The 24298-nt window shown below is 43.2% G+C and overlaps 1 protein-coding gene across 7 annotated transcripts in view; it reads left to right on the top strand.

The window, feature by feature from the left end:
- The window catches only part of TNIK (TRAF2 and NCK interacting kinase), a 316611-nt gene that overhangs the window by 234818 nt on the left and 57495 nt on the right, over positions 1-24298 (top strand). For 5 of the 7 annotated variants that reach the window (XM_050965792.1, XM_050965793.1, XM_050965789.1 and 2 more), the window contains exons 13-15: positions 9876-9986; positions 11811-11897; positions 13681-13878. In XM_050965792.1, coding sequence (XP_050821749.1) covers positions 9876-9986; positions 11811-11897; positions 13681-13878 — 396 coding nt within the window. The remainder of the gene's footprint in view (positions 1-9875; positions 9987-11810; positions 11898-13680; positions 13879-24298) is intronic. The other 2 variants (XM_050965788.1, XM_050965790.1) reach the window with 2 other exon arrangements.

Raw genomic sequence — 24298 nt, 5'->3', positions numbered from 1 at the left:
CCACTCTGGCAATTCCTATGTTCCTAACTGAGACTTTGTTTGTTTGTTTTAACTCTTTATCCAGACCAAGCAGGTTTCTGGCAATAGCTGAATCATCCACAGACTGTGCATTCTGTGTGGTTCTTGCCACTTTAATATCTATATTCTATAATATGTATAGGTAGAATTAGGTGTAGGTATACTATGTGTACTCCACAGTTAGGAGGATGACTTTGTTGTGAGGTCACAGAACTACCCCTGTACTTCCACAGTGGGGGGTGACCAGTCCTTTTATGACCATTTATATAGAGGAAGGGGAGAATTCATAGAATCTGACCTTGCAACGAAATCACACCCTAACTATGGCATATACCCGGTCTGTCTGGTCGGTTTATACATATTTCTAGAATGTAGCTGTGAACGTAGTGGAGACTCTCATAGAACATATGCAGAAATCAGGGATGGGAAGACCTGTTAGGTTAGCTTGTCTTTCCCCTTGCAAATTCAGGATCATTCTGTACAATGTCTGTCTTCTTCTAGTTTTAAATGGCTCAAGCAATAGGGCATCCAGCAGCCCTTCAAGGTGGCCAGCAAGCAGTCCCCTGCCTCAGTTTCCCCCTTCCTGGGGCTTCTTCAATAACTCACAAATACTTTGTCCCTTCACAGCCCTTCCCAGGTTCTGGTTTTACGATCATAACAAACAAAGACAGTTCTCAGGTTCCTCCTCAAGTTCATCCATTGACCCTCTTACCAGCCCATTCCCAGACCTTTCCTGTCTGAAGTCCCTGGTTTCTCTGCTGGAGCCTATTCCCTCCCAGCAGCCTTTACACTCCTCTCCGATCTCCCTGAGAACTCACTCTCTCTGCAGCTTCCTGCTGCTCTTTATAGGGGAATCAGCTGAACCCTGCTGAGATGCGCCTCCTTAATAACTAGGATTGGCTGTCCCCACTGCCCTTAAAAGGGCATGCCACCCCATTACACACCGCCAACATGGATTTTTTCCCCGATATTCGGCTTGTACTTTCTCTTGCTTAGTTTCATTTTTCTGACATCTAGTTTTAACCTCTAGTATAAACATTTCTTCTCCATCCCTGGTATGAGTTCTTACAACTTTTCAATGGGCATAATTTACAGAAGTATATTGGCATGCCATATCCCATTTGCACCTATTCCATTAGCAATGCACCTTAAAACAATACATTGTAGCAGAGGAATAGTGAAGTGGGGCTCAGTGAAAACAAAGTTGCATTGCTCTGAGGGTGCTTTGCAAATGGACTCCTTGTCCCTATCTCCCCAACAATTAACTATTATAATTTTCCACTTGAATTTAATGCTCATGAAACGGGTCTCAGCATGAGACCAGGAGACTGAAGTATTTTATCTGCAGAAGAGGGTAGAATCAGTGCCTACTTCCCCATAGTGCCCAATATCAGCGTGCCTCAATGCTGACTGGTGGAACCACCGCCATGGGTGAATGGGAAGCTTGGTCTCCAGACTCTTTCAAGGATGCAAATTAGTGCCAACTATGGTAATGATCACCTGTCCACCAGGGACTGGGCTGAGAGCACCAAACAGTCACCAAAGGGTATCAATCACAAGTGCATTGGGTTGGATGTCATTGCCGGTCCCTTGAGTCTATTACCCCCAGAAAGTTATTTTAATGTTTGGACTTTGCTCTAGAGAGTAGCGTGCATTACCCCACTGTGGGGACCTGCCCTTGCACAGCAGTAGGGTATTCTAAGTTTGGGCCTGAGGCTGTTCTTGCTTACAGCAGTTCTACACCAACTTCTGTTGAGTTACTCCTGGTTTATACCGGTGTAATTAAGAGCAAAATATGCTCTATACTGTTTTAAAGTTTGATTGGAGAGCACTGGGCATGGTCAGTGAAAATGTCTCTTGATTGCAGCTCTCCATCAGCAGATCACTGTAAAAAGAGGGAAAGGGGAGCAGATTGAAGATGGAGGCTATTGATATTTCAAAATAAAATAAAATTGGCCTTTAAAACCCAATCTGGGACACACAAACACCTGAGCCCGTGGTTCTTTTTGGGCTTGTAAGTCAGCCTACCTAGTAGTGTCAGATGTATCAGTGTTTATAGAGAGGGTCCAGACACATAATAAATCCCTACAAAGAAGGCCAAGCTGAATGAGTGAATATTTCAGCTGGAAGTCAACGCAGTGCCAAAGAGAATGACTTAGAAGGATGCTATGCTTGGGCTTCAGAAATGCAATATGGTTGCTTATGTCATAGAATCATACTAATTAGAGAAAGGAATGAGAAAGGAAATTTTCTATTCTTTTGTCCTGTCTAGTTTTAAATAGACCAAGACATGGAATTTCCATCATTTCACTAGTAGATGGCCTCTTCCCCCACCTAATAGAGCTCACCATACAGAAATCCTTCTTCAGCATTTCTTTCCTTGATGTCACCCCATCGCTTGTATGATGATCCCTCCTTTGGTGATCCTAAATCAAGGGTTCTTCAACTTTTTCATAGTGTAGACCACAGCTCAGTAGGAAGACTTGCTCATGGGCATTTGTTCTTCCACTCACAATCTCATGACATCCCTGTGATACAGACAGCAAATGCGCTCATGGAAAAAGAAAAATCAAGGAAGTTTTGAATGTTGTTAGTGATCTTTTAATGCAGCTAAGTTGATGAAGCTAAAGCGGAGAGCCAGCTCTCTACAAGCCTTCAACAAGACCTTTGAGAACTTCTGTTCATACCTGTCAAACACTTGGAGCTATCTCATTTGGTCATCAATTAACCAACCTACACATATTTTATTCTTTTAGGCTGAACTTTTCAAAGCCATCATTTCAGTGAAAATTGTGTATCTAAATCCACTATGCAGATGGGAAAATCTCAGCATTAATCTTCACAGTTTCTGTGGTAGTTCTATGACATCCCTCTCAATTGGTCCACGTCCTTCTGGCACTGAGGTGAACTCATTATTCTAAGAATGGCCACCCCAGAGCTGAATATCCTCAAACCTGCATTCTGCCCGGAGTACCTGACTTCAGTTTTGATCATGGGAAAATGACAGCAGTGAGAGGAGTGGGGTGACATGTATCATAGCAGGGAATGGGAAATATGTGATTTGGAAGGGTTATAAGGAGGAGGGAAGAAAAGCAGTCAGTGCCACAGAAAGGAACCACAGCCTAATATCTTCTGCAGCTTGACCAATATTGGTTGAGGGAACGAGTCCTATCCTTCCATAACTATTTAGCATCAAAACAGTATTTGAAAAATTACTTGGAATTTTAGCTTGAATGTGGCTGAATATGCATATTTCTCTCTCTGACACACAGTACAGTACAGTGTGTCCTGAAACTGGCTTAATGAGGTCTTAACGGAAGGATCCATCCCTTTGAGTAAAAGAAATCTGTGATAGTATGTTATTAACTTTTAAAAGGATTTAGTGACACTTACAGCCAGAGCCTTTTAACTTGGAAAGTAATTAAAGTTCAAATGATGCCCCAGGGAGACAGAAATGCTATAGCTATGTTGGCAGGATTCCATCCTGCAGGGGTGTGCACTGAGATCACAGGTGCCACTTAACTTTTCAGATTTGTTGACTGTATTCGAAGCAGTGTGTCAGATTCTGTTCTCCATTACACAGCTGCAACTTCCAAGACAATGGAAGTCAGAAGAGTGTAAATGAGAGCAGAATTTGGTCCAAAGTCTTGTTCTTTTGGGAGCAAAATACTCAGGTGCTGAAAATACAAGAGAATTCAAGAAATGAGGGTCATCCTCTTTTTATTTTATTGCTGTAGAAAGTTTGGGACATGAATCCAGAGCAAGTCCTAGATTTAATCGTAAAAAGAGATGTGAAAGACAAAAGAATATCAAAACTGAAAAACATCAAAGAAAATATTTGTATGGTAAAGAGTTATTTAGCTGACTTGAACACCTTTTGATTTCCCCCCTCTATTGTCACTAAAAGATAGTGGTCTAATAATCCCCATAGGGTAATCAACAGGCATTGAACCCAGGATTTTCAGCACCAAGGCTCTGACCTCTGCCATTCCAACTAGCAGCTTAGCTGAATCAGCACGTCTCTTCAGTGCAGCTAACCAGTAGAAGGGGACAACATAGATGCTGGAACTAGGGGTGATACCAACCCCCCTGGCTTGATATAGTAATAACAACCCAAATGCCTGGTTTCTGCCTTCAGCACCCCTATTATAAAAACTGTTCCCGCACCACTGGGGACAGACACATTTAGCCGATGTTTTATGTAGCCACATTCCTGTGCAATGTTGTAGCTTTCTTTTCTTCTTCTAGGCACAAAATTTAAAGGTCAAATCTTTACAGTGAATACGTGAGACAAATCCGAGTGCCTTGTTGTATATAGGTGAACTTTCATTCAGTGCTGTTTTAGGGTCCAGATCCTCAGCTGATAAAAATTTCTGCTATTTATTTATCTAAATATAAATGAAAAGCACAGAAGAGCATCTACTCCACACTCTGGTAGCAATTGACAAACTCATTCATATGAACCCCAGCAGTCACCCACTCATAGATTTATACCAGCTATGACTCTGTCCATCAGCATTTTCTTTTGCAGGAGCAAGATACAAATTACTTGTATAGATTAGGAGAATGTTCACTAATGCAACTGGATCCATGCAAACCCTTAATGTAGAAACATGGCGCCACTGCCGCCTGTAAGGTCAGTCATGCTGCAGCCACACAGCTATGCTGGTTTTGCACCTGGCTAGTTACACTACTACCAAACCCTTCGTATAGCCAGGGCCATTGCTTTCATGCATTCAAATGTCAAGGTGGTGGTTTATCCTTTGCATTATTAGTTTCATGAAGTTAAAACCTGGGATAGATGTGCAATGCATGCAGAATTATTTCACTTTTACTTAAGTCACCTTTACTTAACATCCTCTTACCATTACCTTTGCTTTGTCTTTAAAAGCTTGCAAAGCTTATACTTTGAGCCTTCTGGTGTGGGGAGGCTGTCTTAGAGAAAAGGGTCCTTTGGGCTAACCATGATGTTCCCAGACTAAAGTTCAAAATCCCATTCAATGCATACAAAACCCTTATTCCCAATAATGGGAAATACCTAACTGGCCCATACATTCATGGGAAATATCTATCTGTGTTCCAATGCTTGACCCATCTAGATAGATGATATTTCAGGCACGTTTCCTTTTTCACTGGTGGCCTAGAAAGATAGCATATCGCAAAGATGCTGCCACTTAGAATATGTGTTTCCATTTGTTGCTTGGAATTCCCCTTCTTCCTGTCTGGTGACTCATATTTCAATTTGGTAGTGGCAGTTGAATTTTTCCCAAGAGCTGCTTCTTACGAACATCATTGCTTTTCAGAATTAGCCTGCAGTTTGTGCCATGGTTCTAACCTTCTATGATTCAGTTATACTTCCTATTCCCAAGTATGTCTAGTTTAGCAGAGTGAACTGTTATTCTTTTGAAGTCTTGTTTTCACGCCAGGCCTCAGAGTTCCTTCCCAGTAGTGTCTTTGCCTTTATTTGGCTCCCACCATCAATATTTAAAACCTGTCATTTCTAATGCTGTATAAATAGGATCTCATTGTGGCTTGCCAAAAAGCTGCATGTAACCTCACCTGTGAAGCTATATAAATACACTCACAATTAATTGGTAGTCTTGCCTTGTATGAATAAAAGGTCTATATAGTGTGAACATATACAATAGACCCAGGGCTTAGGAAAGCATTATCACATGGCGGGGATGGGGGGAGGAAGGAGAAGATGGACAGATGATGGAGAAAAGGAGACAAATAAAAAAAAATCTTCTAATCTTTTGCTGCCATTTTCTGTCATGTTCCTGCTGCTCTGAATCCCTGATTGAGAGGAACCTCTGTTTCAGTCATTCCGACAGCATCGATTCAGCACAGCCAGAGCCCGTGAAATTGGCAGCAGCATAGGCAGGGGTAGAGGAGAAAACAATGCAGTGCTGGAATCTTCACCCACTCTGTCATGCTTCCAGGTCATCTCCGAATGCCTGCTGGCTGTAGAAGCAGAGCAGTGAGTTGAAGCAATTCTAGCACCTCAGGAGACTGAGTCTTCTGCTAATTCATAGTATCTATGGTGAAATGGCCTTTAATTCACTCAGCTGTTAGCTGCAGTCGGTCATAATGTGACCTGACAAATGACTATCATGCTGGCAGGAAGGCATGCAGTAGCTCGGTATTCTCAGTCTAGATTCCCAAACATATTTCAGCTTCATCATATCAGTCTGAAGAGCCAGGAGTTACTTATTTTATTCTCTTGATGTGTTATTAAAATAACAGTGCAATATTATAGCTTAGCACTCAGTAGTTATTTGGAAGTTCAGATTAGTATATCCAGTTAGTTGTCAAATGGGATGTTCTACACAAAGCATTTTCATGTGTGTGTGTGTGTGTGTGTGTGTGTGTGTGTGTGTGTGTGTAAATATATATGGTGTCTGTGCACACATGTAATGACAATGACCTCCATTGATAGAGAGCTTTCATCAGAAGGACATTTTAGGGTGTCAGATTGAGAACTCAAAAGTTAGGAACTCCCATAAATTGTGGCCGCTGCTGCAGGGTTAATTCAGCCATGTCCTGTGTATTTTCTGGTATAGATTTCCACAACAGAAACCGTCATATGAATTCAAAAAAGAATACAGATATATGATAACACACACACATATAAAATATTAAATAAAACGTGGATAATGTGACTTATGTTTACACTGTGACATTTTTGCTTTCTGAACCCCTCAGTTGTAAATAGTTTTACAAAAATGTTATTTTCCTGCTCTGAGCAGGGTTAATAACACTGGTAAAAATGCCAGTGGCCAACCAACACTAACTTTCTCACCACTGGTGCCATTAGACCTGCATTGGAGCTAGAATAATGATGGGAAATTTCCCCAAAATGCAGCCAAATACCCATTCCCATCCATGTCACTAGTAGTGTATATCTACACTGCAGATGCAGGTGTGGTTGCAGCTCAGGTAGACATACACAGGCTAGCTTTAATCTAGGTAGCACAGCTAAAAATAGACATGAAGATGTGGCAGTATCAGCTGTGTAACCCCATCCAGTCACCCTGGGTATCTACTCCGTTTGCTAACCACAATGAAACTTACTCCAGCAGGTCTTCATTGCTATTTTCAGCTCTTGTAGCTAGATGAAAGCTAGCGTGGGTGTGCCTACCCAAGCTGCATCACACCTAAGACTGCAGTGCAGATCTACCTAATGAGACCCATGTCTTTAAGGTGAAAGACCCTTTCAGAGTGACCGAGTGACCATGACTCTATTGTACTGCACCATGTGATACATTTTTTAAAATTCTTAAATACAGCATGTGCACAATGACAATTTTTAATACATCCATTATTTTCCCAAAACAGATCAGCTCCGTAAGAGCCATTGTAATGCATATAATTTGCCTAATATAGTGCAGTACAGAACATTACTTACCTACCTAGCCACTACAGGGCCCTGAGTAACTGTATCTGCAGTGGCAGAGATGTCTGATTGAAAAAAATGCATATAATTTCTGAAGTGTGTGTGTATTGGCACCTTATTACAGCTGTGTGTTTGTTACTGCACTGGAACCTATGGAGTTCCCACAGACCCACAAGGTCCCTGTTATCCAATATTTGCATGCTACTGTCCTCTGGTGGTCAATCTGTCACACTATCCATTGAACTGATGTTTTTGCATAATGTGGATAGAAAACAGGCAGATAACATACAGGTGTGTCTATTGATTTTGGGTCCTCTTTCTAAGCCTATCCCTCTCTTATAGGTCATGCCCCTAAGAAACTCCTAGTGGAAGCAGTGTTGTCTAGCATTTTTGTTTTACGCCACTTTGAGCGGAGTAGCCCAGCACCAACCATCTCTCTATTATTTGTTTACCAGAGTAGCTCAAATATCTTGGGCCTGAATCTCTTCTGGTACAGATGAAAATCAGGATTAAGTCAGTGGACTTACACTGGAGTAAGACTAGTATAAAGGCAAGGAGAAACAGGCTTTTTGACTCTAAAGCTTATTTAGTCTCAGATTCATGGTTACCTCCCCTCCACACCCCAGCCAGATCACCTCAAGTTGAGTGAACTCTTCATAACTCTACTTGAACGAGTCACTCCCATCAATTAAGGTATAACCAGATGTTTTGGTTGGTGGGAGCTGGCACTCTTCCCTCGGATTCAGGACTGAACTAGTGCCCCAGCAAGATGTTATGTAAGTGGTGATGGTATCTGTAACCTTGAATGGGGGCGTACGTATGGCAAGATGCACTTTTCCCCCAGTAGAAAGGCACGTTGATAGTAGATAAAACAGTAAGCAGTGGCACAGGTTGAGAAGGTTGGGAAATGCATTTTGAACAGTGCAGTAGAAAGTGAAAGCCAACCAGCTTTGTATGTGGAAGTGGCTGAACCAGTTAAACCCATTGCTAATTAATTATTTTACACTTTTTTGTTTCTGTCTTGGAGCACATTGGGCACGTTGTCAGCACATCTCACCCTTCACTGCGATCAATATTGCATATGCACTGCGTGTAGGACCTGAGTGGCATGTAATTAGAAAACCATATTGATTTCCAGGAAAGAGGTTGCAAACATGCAGATCTTCCACATAAAAAAGCAGTTTGATCTTCAAATGACTTGATTGAAAGCTTTATTTTTCTTAGTAAACAAGATACGTTGGTGAAAAGAGACCATGCAAAAGGTCTGATCCTGCTAACATAACAGGCAAGCGTTACCTTCTCAGTGAGTAGTCCCATTCACTCCAGTAAGACTCCTCTAAGGTCTCAGGATCAGGATGATATTTATTTATAAAGTGCAGCAATATGACGCCTACATTTGTTTTCTTTTGAAAGTGGGTGGGAGCAGTGCACTTGTGGTCGATGAAGCTGTTGTTTTGTCCTATGTGCAGCACTGCTCAGGCGAGGACTGTGGGTGGATGTCTGTCAACACTAAACTGCCTTTGTCTCACTCTTTTGTTGGTGACCAGTGTGGTTGCAGACGCAGACAGCCTCTGAATTGCAGCTTTTGTCTGCAAAGCATACAGAAGAGATCATGGTGCATCCAGACCCATCCCTCTAGCCTGTCAGAGCTCAGACATCAGCCCTTCTATAAAATGGCAGTGAGCTGGAAGAGCATTTCTTCTCACACAAAGCTCACCAAGCACCCCATTCTTGCCAATATGAGCAACATCCAGGGCCGGCTCCAGGGTTTTTGCCGCCCCAAGCAGCAGGGAGAAAAAAAGAAAAGCTGTGATCGGCGGCAGCTCCACTGTGCTGCTTTCTTCTTCAGCGGCCAAATTGCCGCTGAAGAGCCCAATGTGCCGCCCCTTCCCCTTGGCCGCCCTAAGCACCTGGTTGTTCAGCTGGTGCCTAGAGCCGGCCCTGGCAACATCCATGCTGCCATACAGTTTGGGTTGAGTATGCAGCCCAGGACATGTTTGCCTCATTATGGCTTGCTGACAAAATACAGCAGCCTGCTCTGTCACACACTTTCTGCCTCCATCCTGTCCTTGTGTTTCTGCCATACTCTGAAATGTCATAATTTTGGCAGCAATCAGTGTCACTTTTTTAATATTTGTACTTGCATGTTCAGGACCCAACTACTCTGTCAGTTACACATGTGCACAAGATCTGTTGAATTCACTGGGAGTCATGCATGCAACCGAGAGGACAACAGAGCCCCTTGTTTTTTGCATAGGACACATGCGGTAATGGAAAAAGTTCACGCGCAATTTTGGAGGCCTTTCTGAAAATCCAGCCTTTACATACCCTCACCGTATAAAATGGCTTCTGAAAAGCATGGACAAGAATGTTTTTCTTAAGTGACGTAGAGAACTTCTGCTGCTTTTTGTTTGCATTTGCAAGTACCTTAATAGTTTACCTAAGTTTTTTACACCCATAGCAGCAGAGAAGAGAGAAGGAGATGAGGAAGCAGCAGGAAAGAGAGCAGAGGCGGCATTATGAGGAGCAAATGCGTCGAGAAGAAGAGAGGAGGCGAGCAGAGCACGAGCAGGTAAATCTGCAGAGGATTCTGAGATCAAAATTGCTTCCCCTTGGGATTATTGTCTATTGTGATATTTTAGTTCTTTGCGAGCAGTGGTAAATTGCAATTCATTTAATAAGTTAAAAGCAAATCTACTTATTTCTCTCACATTTGATCACTTTCATCACTAAAGAGTAAATTGCTTAATTGCTAACCCCGTGTTTATTGCTTTTCACTGTATTAATTCCCTTCTATCTGTTGGCCAGCAATTCTAGGGCCACTTAATATACGTTTTCCCACTCCCACGCTCCCTATATAAAGCTTTTGTTTACTACTGTCTCTAGTACTTTACCTTGGTTCCCAACAAAACTGGTCCCTCTTCTGCCTGAACTGACCTCTTTATAGCTCTCAGAACCCGTGGCTTCTTAGGATAGTAGGGTAAAAAGAGTATAGGAAACTATATGAAAAGAGTAAAGGTGCTGATTTGTCAGTGCCAGCTTTAGAATGGAGTGTGCTTAATGCTTGTCCCTCATCCCCACTCTTGAAAATAAGATGTCTATCACAGTCCTGAGGCTGTCCCGTTGAGGAACATTTTGCATAATTCATAGTAGCCATAGAACTTTTTCAGCTTTTCTAATAACACTGCAGAATTTACAAAGGTGCTTTACATCTTCAAGACACTATATAAGCACTAAAGACCATGTCCTGTTCAAGAACCGTGTGTGAAATTCCCATTGACTTCATTGGAACTACTATCTCTTACACTGGAGTGTTCCATGAGCCAGGGGCGGCTCTAGACATTTTGCCGTCCCAAGCACGGCATCATGCTTCTGGGGGCACTTTGCCGGTCGCTGGTCCCGCGGCTCCGGAGGAGCGGCGAGGTCCACCAAAGCCGCGGGACCAGCGGACCCTCCGCAGGCATTCTGCCGAAGGCTGCCTGCCTGCCGCCCTCCCAACGACCGGCAGAGCGCCCCCCGCGGCATGTTGCCCCTGCCATGAGCAAGACCTTAAGGGATTGTCCCCTAACTAATTAAGGCTTGCAATGCCACTTCAGGGTTGGGAATATTTGTCTATACTACCAATGCTTTGCCAGTATAGCTATACCAGCAAAGCTCCCTGGTGTAGATTCAGCTTATGCCAACAGGAGTTTTTCTGCCAGCATAGTTATATTACCTCCTCAGACGACTTTAGCTATGATGACACTGTAAGCATAGCTGCATCTACAATAGGGATTTTGCTGGCATAGCTATGCCTGCTAAGGGGTATAGTTTTCTCAGACATAGCTATGCCGACAAAACTTGGTAGCGTAGACCTGGCCTTACATTACGTCCTACAGATAAAGAAAGTGAAAGGACAGAGGTGGAGATTTTCAGAGGCCCAAAGGAATCGCTTTTTTGTTCTGCCCACTTAAAACCATTTCCCTTCCTCTGCTCATATGGAATATATATTTTTTAAATAAATTAAACACCCTCCAAGGTCCAGTGTAATTCCAAAGTACCTGCGTGGTCTGTAATGGAATTAATTTCTATTTACGTTAGAGAAACTCAGAACAAAATATTGCCCTCAGATTATGGCTCTGCCTTTTACTTTTTCTCAATCTAGTAGAATGTAAAGCTTGTGTCATTTCAATCATCTACAGGCAGGTGAAATTCTCAGTGTTTTCAGTTTAAATTAATTGTCTTTGTGGTATTTTTTTGCAGTTGAATCTCTCTGTGTTCGAGCCAAGGTCCCCTTAGTGTTTCTGCCATTCCTATCCTTCATGCAGCAGCTCCTTCCTCTGTGGAATTACTGGCTCTTTTTCTCTTCTCTCTTTCCCCATCCCCCCACCCCCATCCCTGCTGCCCATGTCTCCAGGAGTACATCAGGCGACAGTTAGAGGAGGAGCAGAGACAGTTAGAGATCCTGCAGCAACAGTTACTGCAGGAACAAGCTCTACTTCTGGTAATGGGGAGCCCACATCCCTGCTTACCTGCTTTCTGTTTGTAGTGTGCCTGTCTGTGTGTGCCTGTGTGTCTCCATGCCCTCTGAATGGCTAATATAATGAGTCTGGCTATGTAGGTAACTTGCATACAATCACCTGCTGCACGGATTTAATTAAACCCATACATTTCGTAACACACAATTCTCCAAGATTCCACTCTGCTAAGAATAACATGTTGAGGTTTTTGTTTCATAAATGCAAAGGGTGCCGCACGCTGAATTCTTGTATTTTTTTCCTCTCAATTCCGTGAGCTCTCACTGATTCGATATCCTTGCTGCGAGCTCTTTCTCACTCAATCTGTAACGTTGGCATGCTTTTGGCTTCATTAGGAGTGCAGGCCGCTTTTCAGCCCCACTGTGTTTATTGCAGAGTAATTTTTAAGGCCGTTAGCAGCATACTGTAATACAATCAAACTGAAATGTACTTGTACTCTGCATACCCACTCAGCTTTACAGGATTTGATAGTCATATTTCATTTGCAAACTATTCATTTTACTTTTTTGACAGGAACATTTTGTGTTCCCTTCTCATGCTGCTTCCATTTAAGACAATGTTTTTTATTGCATTATCTCCTGAATTGCCCCTTTTTCTTTTTTTGTTTAAAGCAAGAGGTATATTTATCAGTATTTATGGTTTTCTTTTCAATAAAACAGAGCTCATTATTGGGCTCTGTTTCCACTGGCTTTATTTAGAGAAAGAGGGAACTCGTAAAAATCCTTCCTTTTTAAAAGTACTTAAGTATTAATGATTATTAATTAAACCTTTAAAAAGCCCCAGTGCTTCAGAGAGATCCGTTAATTGGCTCTGCAATTCAAGTGTTGCCATAATCACCCACTCCTATAAGCTGCTGAGCACCAACCAACTCCCAGTGGCTTCAGTATGAAATGAAAGCACTCAGCACCTCACTAGATAGGTCCACTGTTACCCTCCTCTGCAAGACCTGATGATAAGCAGTGGTAACTTACAGACCCAGCAAGGATCTCAAATTATTCAGTGAATTTCTGTTTGATCAACTAATTGTGAACCTGATTCTATTCTTTGAACAAGGAGGCTGCTTAAGGGGTTTAGATACCAAGTTCCCATTTGAAATGTGGCTTTAAAATCTCAACCACAGTGATTGAAGTTAATGTACTTATACTTACGTAGCCCTCCTTGGACCAAATTTAACCCTGGCATAAGAGAGGGTGAGTGACTATGTTGACGGCCCTGGAGCTGCACCTGCATGTACAAGGTCTTGATGGGGACCTTCATTTCCAAGCTTCTTTATAATCATGAAGGGCCAGAAACCCATTCCTCCAGTGGGGATTGATTGCTCAGACTAATTGGCCTAGGTGGAGCTACTTGTGCAAGTAGCTGCTCCCCTGTTTGAGTAAGGGGTCCAGATCTGGCCCTAAGTAATTGATTTCTGCAGTGCCCCATTAAGAATATTAACATCTCCAGTTTCCATATGGGAAGCAGAGGCAGAGAGCCTAACTTGCCAATGTGTATCAAAGCTGGAATTAAAATTCTCAGGATTCTTTGGTTCTGGCTCTTAGGATATGTGTCTCCAGGTTTCTTTATGGTTTATTCCTTCACTGGGCCCCCACAGGCTTAAGAACTGATTGGCTTCATAGGGCTAAGCCATGCTATTTATTTGGGTCTATTTTTCACCAAACTGATAAATATCTGATTGCTCACACGCTAGCCTGACTATCTCTATACAGCTTCTCACACCCATGTTACGGTGGTGTTGTTCTTGGGTAGGAGTATAAGCGCAAACAGTTAGAGGAGCAGAGACAAGCGGAGAGGCTGCAGAGGCAACTTCAACAAGAGCGAGACTACCTGGTCTCCCTGCAGCAGCAGCAGCAGCAACGGCAAGACCAGAGGCCAGCAGAGAAGAAGCCGCTGTACCATTACAAGGAGGGAATGAATGCAAGTGAGAAGCCGGCTTGGGCCAAGGAGGTAGGAAAGACTGAGTCCGTTTGTGCCAGATCCTTGTTTGTCCCCACAAAGTTATCCCTTATAAATGGAGAGCTGGGAGGGGATGTAGTTCTGTTTGGAAGTCTTTCATTGAAAATTACACTTACTCCAGTGTAATTCCATGGGCTACAGTGGGGTCACTTTTCACTTACAGTATTGGGAGGGAACGCTAAAGGAATGGGAATTCCAGAATGCCAGTCCCTATTTACTTTGTGGTTCAGTTATTGTAGAGGATTCCTGAAGCCAGGCCAAGACTAGGAGCGGCCTCTCTGCTGTAATTATTATTATGGTGAGAGTTGCTGGATGAAAAGTGGTCCAGTGCAATTCAGTAGTTCTGAAGTGGATTCCTATACACTGTTCACATTCTAGTTGAGTACTGAACTCGAAGCTGCAGTGATATGCACTGGAAGGGTGTTTCTTCCTGTTGTAGAGGTTATATGGTACCAAGTGTCCTATATAGTTATTGTTGTTTTGTGCTTTTCAGGAACACAATCTCTGTTGCTTTTTTTTTAAATGCAAAAACAGGACACAGCATCTAGCAATGCTTATTTTAAAAGTGAGATGTGAATACTAGATTTAATTTTACTGACCAGTATTGAAGGAGATGCACACATGCATGCATGCAGTGCAGTCTCTGGATCATATGCATTCCTTTTCCCTTTCCCCCACCCCAGAGATATTTTATTACCCAGAAAGAACACTGTTCATTATTACTGTTTGTCCTAGAATAGTGTGTTTTAATAGTATAATTTTGTAATTCTACTCTCAGGTACAGCAACAATATCTTAATAACTCGCCTGTTCTCCCAGCTAAGCAGAATCACTCATCTGTTGCCAGACACTTGGCACCCTTCATTACTGGCAAAGATGTAGCACCACAATCCAACATTAAGCCTTCTTCTAATATTTCCAAGTCACAACCCTCAGCTAAACCAAATCTGCAAGACCTACGAGCATTAGATCCTCGGCAAGTTAACCCATTAGTCTCTGCTAAGCCAAGACAGGTTCCGCCAATTATTAAGATTTCTAAACCAAGATCCCAGGAACAGCAACACACCCAGAAGGGAGAAGAAGCCATCTGGACACATTCTCAAATTAGACTTGGGCATCAAGAGCGGTCAAAAAAGAATGATGATGTGATATCCCTCAAAGGGTCTCGCTCTCAAGGATGTAGTCCGGTTAGGAAATCAGGACTGGAGGTCACGAGTGCTTCTTCTCCTCATGTTTCAAAAGGAATAAATTCACATTTGCCTAGTAACGGAGTGAAAATGGACTTTAAAGAACATAATGGAGACAGAGGAAGAAAATTTGCTCGCTCACTCATGCCTACAAGTCCCTTATTTCCCTCAAGAAGCACTCCATCATTAAACAATATTGACTTGATGTGTGATCACCTAGACCTAAGCGCTTCTAGCCCAGAACACATTTTAAGAAAAATGAAGACTCAAGCCCTTCATAAGGAGCTCCATGCTTCCTTTGAAAGAATCCCAGGACTCCTGCCATCTACAGGGATCCATCGTACACAAATGCAACAGAAAATAGGAAGAAGCATGGATCAGCTTCCCCTTCCATCTCTTGGTCTTTCTCCACAGGCTTCTCATTGGAATGAAGGCATTTTAACTCCTTTGTCTTCTTGCTCCCGTTCATCTTCTGTGGACTTACTCTCCTTTCCCCTTAATTCCAATCTGATTCAGGCTTCTCCAGTTTGCAGGGGCAACGCTCCAAATAGCATGTCTTCACGGGTACCGCCAGGATCATTCTCTAATTCTTCCTATTGTTCTCCCAAGCTTTCTCCTCAAGTATGTAATGGAAAAAGTTTTGTAAATTTGCCTGTGATCAAGACATTCCTGTCATCGAGCACTCCTGATCTGAGAGATGTCAGACAACTTAACTCTGAGCTGCCTCTGGTGGGTGATGTCTTCCCAAACTTCCAGTGGGCTTAGCGCATCCTTAGCTTTGTAAAAATCAGGGCTGTCTATTGGGCTTTTGCTGTGGTGGAAATGTGTGGCAGCAAGCAGGGAAATGGGATGAAATTTCATCTTTAATAGAAAAAAAAGAACAGGAGTACTTGTGGCACCTTAGAGACTAACACATTTATTTGAGCATAAGCTTTTGTGGGCTACAGCCCACTTCATCGGATGCATAGAATGGAAGCACAGCTTTAAATAAACTTTTCTAAATTCCTAACATGCCTCTGGTATTTTACTATCTTCAATTCTGTCTATAAAAGGGTTCTTAAAGTCAAGACTTCATACGTTGTCTTTTGGTTGGGATGAGGGAGAACAGTGCTAGATTTGGCCATCAGTTCCAGTGCAGGGGCCTAACTCTGTCACTCTTATTCATGGTGAGTAATAGGTGATTCCATGAGTCACCCCATTTCTTGGTACGTAAGGTACGACACAGCATGAATAAGGGCAGCAGAATTTGGCCCTAGGCCTGTTGCTGAAATACGTACTATAGGAAAGGATGTATCAGTGGGGTAGCCATGTTAGTCTGTATCCACAAAAACAACAAGGAGTCTGGTGGCACCTTAAAGACTAACAGATTTATTTGTTTATAGGGAAGGATTGATTTACTGTCAAAATTTCATAGCGTTAATCATTAATTTATCTGTATAATCAGGTCAATTTTCTAATGAAAGGGGAAAATACCATGAAGTTGGTTTAGATTACAATGAACTAGAGTGCACATTTTAGGCCTTCAGAAAATATACACCCATAGATAGCTCAGTATAAATATACCGGTAAATAATATCAGTATTTACAACGTTTTCATTAGCACCTCTCAGCATTTTGTGTTTAAGGGGTAGCTTGTGCAACCCAAACACTCTCAGCACTTACACTAGTACACTTACTTCACTAGGAGTTACTTTTATGGAGTGAGTAACATGATCATGGGTGATACGATCTAGCTGTAAATAGTCTAAACCAGGGGTCGGCAACCTTTCAGAAGTGCTGTGCCGAGTCTTCATTTATTCACTCTAATCTAAGTTTTGCGTGCCAGTAATACATTTTAACATTTTTAGAAAATCTCTTTCTATAAGTCTATAATATATAACTAAACTATTGTTGTAAGTAAAGTAAATAAGGTTTTTTAAATGTTTAAAAAGCTTCATTTAAAATGAAATTAAAACGCAGAGCCCCCCAGACCAGTGGCCAGGACCCAGGCAGTGTGTGCCGCCTTCGGCACATTTGCCATAGATTGCCTACTCCTGGTCTGAATCTTCCATTTTTTGTGGACATAAGAACAGCAGAGGTTCCCCTCCTAATGATATTTTTCAAATCATACAGCACATGTTTGTTGCTATCACATGCCAATCTCCTTTATTATGGTAGCTGGCCGCTTTGAACCATGGGCCACCAGTGCTCACAGTTTTTCGCCCTAGGTTCATTAGGTTGTGTCCTGACAGACTCCATTTTTGGTTCTCAAGCTAGTCTGTGCTGGTGCTTGTTGCTGTTCTGGCTGCCTGCTAGAAATTATACAAATTGCATGGACATATTGCACTGAAGCTTTTCTGGATTGATTAATATCAGCATTGGTAGTGACAGTCCTCTACTTTCTCCAGGATCATTCTTGGATTAAAATCAGCAGTTTTAATGAGTCCAGAGTCATATCTTCACAGCCAGACATTTACCCACTTTTGATCTTGTTCCCTTCGCATTTCTTTCTCAGCTAGGGTTTATTAGAAGCAGAGTGATAACTGCTTTTAGCTACAAGCGTAAGATCTTTCCAAATGCCATATGGCTCATTCCTTGTTGTTTATGTTATTTATAAAGAGCAATAGGTATAAAATATTAATGAAAAACAGAAAATGAAATTCCTGCAGTAAGTATTAGTCTAAAGAGATACAATTCAGATGGGAGAGGGACGTGGATGTTCAAGGATCTTCACAAAATGGTGATTCCCTGTAGGAACTTATACAGTGTCCAAAATACTGTGCAGGGTCTGAGTAGTACCTATCCAAAATTATGATTATTTTGCCCTGTATATCCTTTTCATGTGTAAAATTACTGTTTCAGCTAGAAAGGACCCCAAAAGACCAAGGGTTAGCAGGATTCATTCTTGAGCAGAGGTTTCTGCTCCATATATCTCCCCACACCTACCATGTTCTGGGGCAAAAGGGTAGATTTGAGATTCAGACTGGAGCCTTGAGGTAGCAGTACACAGATTTGCTGTGTCAGTGGATCATTCTTGTTGATTTGGGAAGGTACCATTCCTGGATTTAATGCTGTACATTCTTGGCAGCAAGTTTCTGGGGAATTTTTTCATGATATTGGTTGGTATACGAAAATTCTCCCCACATCATGGCCTCCCTGCTAGTCTTTCACACTGCCAGTGGTGCCCATTCGGATATTTTCAGCGCGGTGGCAATTCGGCGGCAGCTTCTGTCTTCAGACAGAAGACAGAAGCTGCGCTGCCGCAGACAGCTGAACATAGAAGCTGCCGCTGAATTGCCGCCGCTGCGGAAATGTGCGTGCCGCCCTAATGGCACACCGACTGCCCCCACCGTCCATGGCGGAAATTCGGTGCTCTGCTTGGGGGCAAAAACACACGGATTGCCGCCCCTTGCAGATTGCCACCCCAAGCACCTGCTTGGAATGCTGGCGCCTGGAGCTGGCCCTGGCAATCCCCTGCCACCCACCGACACACCAGTTCTTTACACGTGCCCATTTTACTCCCCTTTCCTGTGGCACTGAGGGCTTGACTTCACTTGCAGTGTTAGCTTGAAGCATGACTCAAATATTGCCCGTAACCCAACTCCCATCCACACCCACAGAGCTCTGTGGAATTAAATTGCACCTCAAAATCAAACTAGCTGGCCTGTCAGGGGGATGGTCTAGAGCATGAATGCTGCTGAGGAGTGAGTTAATAATGCAGTGGAGATGCAGCTACTCAGTGTTGCTAATCCAGTCACCCTGTGAAGCTCAAGAGCAATTTCACATTGTGGCAGCTCTCACTCTGGCTAGGCTAATTCAAGAGGAGTTATGTCAAATGTTGATAACTTGAACTAACTCTGCAGTGAAGACACAGGCTATGTCTACACTAGCTTATGTCGCTCACGTGTGTGAATAAACCACCCTCCTAAGCAACATAAGTGACACCAACCTAAGCATTGGTATGGACAGTGCTATGTCAGCAGGCCTGCTTCTCCTGCCAACATAGCCGCCGCCACTCAATGGAGGTAGATTAATTAAGTGGACAGGAGAGCTCTTTCCCATCGGCTTAGAGTGGCTATAGTAGAGAACTTACAGCGACACAGCTGCATTGATGCAGCTGCACGACTGTAAGCTCTCTAGTGTACCATGGCCACAGCCTTAGCTTGCCCAGCTAACAGAGGAGTGTGGGACAGAGGGAAAGATGGATACTTTCTGGATCTTGGACTGGGTGGACTCAGTTGAATGTCTTCCAAGGGACCCCAGATTTGCTGGAACTGGCCTTGAAGTGACCTTTTGCATATGTTTAATGCGTCTCCAGCGATGCACAGTTTTCACCTCAGCTGTATCTATAAATGCCACTCTTTGCCATTCATATTAGATTAATATTTCACCTCTTCCCTCAGCCCACTTTGCTTTTGTTGGCCTTTTTTTCACTGAAATAATATACTGAAATATTAATCACTTTCCACATAGTGCCTCTCTCTGATTATCTTGCCTATGAGATGTGGAAGTGGCCGGGGTTCTTCTGCATTAGAGGTGAAGCTTGAATTATCTAAGAAGCAGCCATTGAATTGAGGTGATACTGGATCCTTGCAGAGTTTGGCACTTGAGAGCACTTTCATTTTCTGTGTAATCATATAATCAATAGGATTGCTGAGAAGATGAACTGGGGAGGCTGGAATGTATTTTCTCCTGTTATGCTGTTGACATACAGTGTAAGGAAAGGAGATGTTGGTAGTCAGAGAAAGGAGCATCCCTCTCTCCCAATCCATACTGTCAGGAATCATGGTCTGTTGCACAGCTAGGCTGGAAGCATGGCCCGCAACAGAGCTGGTCTCTGGGCAACCTAATGACAGTGCTGGCCTATAGCAGGCTGCATGATTGGTTGGAAGAGTCAACAGCAGTTCAGCAGCTGCTCAAAACATTGACCCGTGATTGTGATAGCTCCTGTGTCTGCTTGTTCCAAGCTTTCCTCCTGCGCTGCTTCTGCCTGGCTCCAGGTAACTTGGTCTTGACCCTCAGATTCCTGACTTTGGCACATGGCCTCTGACTTCAGTTCTGACTCTTGGCTCCGATTCCTGACTTGTGACATCAGCTCTGGCACCTGGCCTCTAACCAGACTCGGACGGCCACCCAAGTCCTAGTCTCTGACAATCTGAGCAGTCCCAACCAAATGATCAGAGAACTATAGCTGATATAGTCAGCCTGGATTCTTCAAAGGCCAGTGTGTCTCTGATGGAGATAATAGGAGCCCTACATACCTTGCAGGCCCAGGGTGCCAGGTCTACAAGCTTACATCAAGGATTATATAAGGTCCTGCAACTTCTATGCCCATACCCAATAACCCACAATCAAGACCCCTAGGTCTCCGCCAGCTTCTACCCATGCCTCCACAGCCTTGGTCTAGTGTATCAATGGACTTCATTGTGGAACTGCCATGCTTCCAGGGACACTCAGTAATCCAGGTTGTTGTCAACCTCTTCACAAAAATGGCGCACTTCATCCCACACTGTACTGTTCTTACTGCACAGGAGATGGCTTGGCTTTTCTTGGGAAATGTATTTCGCTACTGATGGGCATTTTATCAGACTGGGGTCCCCAGTTCATCTCCCAATTCTGGCAGGAATTGAGCTCATCCACCTATCACCTGCAGATTAAAGGGCAAGCAGAGTGTCATCAAATCCTGGAGCAATATCTCTGCTCCTTTTTGAGTTCCCACCAGGATGACTGGCTTCCTCTGCTGTGCTACACAGAATTCACATATAACAATGCGATCCATGCCACGACCCAACACAGCCCATTGTTTGCAAATGATGGCTTTCACCTCTGCTTACACCGAGACTTAGCCATGAGCTCCCCAGAATTGGCTGTCGTTGATTTAGCCTCCTATCTACACCAGGTGCTTTGGGAGCTGAAGGAACACTTGCAATCCACCAAAGAAGCCTATAAACACTATGCAGATTAAGACCGTCAGGCTGTCTCTAATCTGGCCACAGGGGACAAGGCATGGCTTTCTTCCCAGAAGCTGGCCTGACGTAGGCTGCCTGATTGGTTGGAACAGTCAGCAGACCAACTCTTAAGCCCAGCAGCTGTTCTTTGGTTGCTTGAAGCATTCACCCACAGCTGCAATAGTTCCTGTGCTTGCTTGTTCCAGCCCTGCTCCTGCCTTGCCTCACTCCAGGTAACCTGGTCCTGACCCTTGGCTCTGATTTCTGACTTGGGCTCTGGCATCTGGCCTCTGACTCCAGCTCTGACCTTGGGCTCCTATTCCTGGCTGTTGACACATGCTCTAACCACTAAACCTGATTCCTGCTCTGCCCATTGAGGACAACCACCTGCGTCCTGGTCTCTGATACATACCTCCCTGTTACATTACTCTGCCACCTATTTCTCCACATGAGCTGTGAAATATTCTATAATCAGCTGCATATTTTCGTTTGGCACACTGTCAACGAGCTCCAGAAGTTGGCTAGAGGACTCCAGTTTCATCATCCTTGGCTGCTGTAGTTAGTGCCTGAGCTTGAATAATAGGCAGATTTACTGGAACTCCTTTGAGGCAGATTGAAATGAGGCTGTCACTGACTGGACTGTGTCCCAGTATTTATGCAGATGTATCCTTGTTCAAAAGAAATGCTGTTTCTCTCTCAGCTATCCCTTCTGTCCTTGTATATGCAGCTAAGTCCTCTCTGCAGGAGTTTATAAACTGACTTCAAAACTGCCACTGAAAGTATGTGCAGGAAGGAAAAGTGTGTTGTTCTGTTTGGATCTTTAGATATGCTAGCTGGTCATTCATGATCTAAAAAACTCTTCACAGGCCTTACAGTTCTTAGGAGAAAGACTTCCTAAAGGACTCAGTCTATTTCCTAATTTTGGGTTTGCCATATTAGTCTCTCTGAGAGCCCCAACTTCAGAGTGAATGGTTCATTTGTATCAACTTAAGGGCTCTTTGAAGAATTTTATGATCCATTTCTTACCTAAAGAAGAGTTAGTGATTATTCCTTCCACATATACACATACAATTTTCGTTATTTTAGAAGCTGATTTCCAACACAAGCTTATGCACACACTAATTTGCTCTTTGTACAATCTGATTTCAATAACACATGCATTGCATTTATATCTGGATGGCTGAAACAATTGTATTTCCATCCGGATGAGCTGAAAGCAATTGGATTTTTTTTCATTTCTGAATTAGCAACACACCTGTTGTCCCCAATAGAAGACTAGGTGCTAGATTTATTAATTCCAGAACATAACAAACCACCTTCTTGCTGCCATGTTCATTGTTTCTTTCAAATCTAACGAAAGCACTCCTGGTGTTATTTCAGTATTGAAGGTAAGGACATTTCTTTCAGTGGGAATGCACTGCAGACCATTTGCGCTGGGATCTTAACCTTTAGAGCTTCTCTTCTTCAGATGCATCTGCTGGAAACGCCCTCCTGAAGCTTTGTTTTCCCTTTCAGATTATAAAGGACACATGTGAAATATAAGTTGTCTATTGGTGTCTTGAAAATTCATTTACCATATTGTCTGCCTGGTAACTTGGATTCCTCAAGCCATCCACTAGCCTAATATATTTGAAGGAAGAGGGTGTTTTTGCATGCCTTGGTCCTCAATTGCCTATTGCTGTTTTCATGGGTCTTTCTCATCTTTCAGGGGTTGGAACTGCCACTGTGAGATTTCCTGATCATATGATCAATGTATGGTCTCAGATTTTGCAAATACAACAGTCAAATGACTGCTGTTATAACATGTTGCAAAAATACATATTCTTGTCTAATTATAATCTCTTGCAGTAATGCCAGGTTCTGCCTGCAGTAAGCTTTGGCAGGGTTGGGGGACTGCTTTCAAGGCAAGTGTAAAACTGTCTGTAACCTGTATAGCCATTTTGAAAGGGTTGTTCAAATCAGTACCAGCGCATTTCAAATACACAATGAAATGAAAATTGGGTTTGGTCTGGCTAACAGTTGCGAAACTATCACTGAACTGCATTTGGAGAGACTCTAGGCAAACAGTTCAGTTTAGGCTCAGGGGAAGGGATAGGCTGTTGGGTTTCACATGAGTTTGATTCTGTTAAAATTGAAAAAGGACTTGTATATTGGGGAAGACATTTGCATGCAGAGGGCCAAGTTCTCTGTGGGTGTGGGCTGGTACAGCTTCACTGACTTTAAACATTCTGCTTTCTCAAATTGGCAAAAAACGGAGTGGGGCCAGTTCAGAATTCAAATGCTTGTTCATGAGTCGGAATGGTGCTCCATTGGCATCACATTGGCCAACCTCAGAACTTCTACCCAACAAGGGACATGAGCCAAATGAGACTCAAGTATAAAGTGGCAGACAAAGGACTAACGGCTTCTGGGAAGATCCTTTTTTAGTCTTAGTATTATTATTATTTTACCTCTCCTGAGAACAGCACCACTGTGCTTCCTGCTAATATTGCCTACAATGTTGAGAGTTTTCTTCTGCTGCCTCCTGACTGTCCAGCAGCTCTACTCTGTGCTCTGCTTGTGCTACAGAAAGCAGCTGGGGTCTAAAAGGTAGACCCCGGAAAGGAGAAGGACTCTAAAGAGTGAAAGGAAAAGAAGAGTAAGAGAGGTAAAAGAAAGGTGGTGAAGAGATGTAGACGAAGGGATGGAGAAAACTGGAGCATGGAAGCAGCACAAGAGAAAAAGTAGATGAGAAAGGGGGAAAACAAGACAGATGTAGGAAATCTGTCCTGCCAGAAATAGAGCCCCTAGTCAGTGCTGAGGAGATGGTGCCTTCAGAAGAACTAGGATAAGCAGTGGGAAGAGCAGGAGAAAAGAATCAACTGACTAGACCAAACTACGGAAAGGACAGAGAGAAGGCAGAGTGCCCACGTTACATTTTCTCTAGATTGGTTTTATTTAAAGGCGGATCTCCCTCACCACGTTTCTGTTTTTGGCACCTTTTCTTTTGCACCTCTTCTTCACCCCACCCACCCTCTCTGCATGTCGTCTTTCTTTCCATCTTTCTTTCTTCTTTCTTTCTGACTCAGCTGCAGTGCCCATTCCTGTCTATAGTTTCCTGCTAGGCATGCTCTGTTACAACTCACTGGGACGCTAGGCAGCTTCCAGCATCCCCCACCCCACTCCCAGCCTCCTTTTGTCTGGAGCTCCAAAATTACTGCTTCTGAAATTGCCACTTTTCACCCCACGGATCTGCATTGATAGCAAGGAAATGCAGGAAAGGGAGCATGGTTTAAACATTTTCCTTTTCAAGTTTGCC

Source organism: Gopherus flavomarginatus, chromosome 8 (assembly GCF_025201925.1).
Source record: "Gopherus flavomarginatus isolate rGopFla2 chromosome 8, rGopFla2.mat.asm, whole genome shotgun sequence".
NCBI lineage: Eukaryota > Metazoa > Chordata > Testudines > Testudinidae > Gopherus > Gopherus flavomarginatus.
Note: the sequence above shows the minus strand (reverse complement) of the source record. Positions and strands in the feature narration are given on the sequence as shown.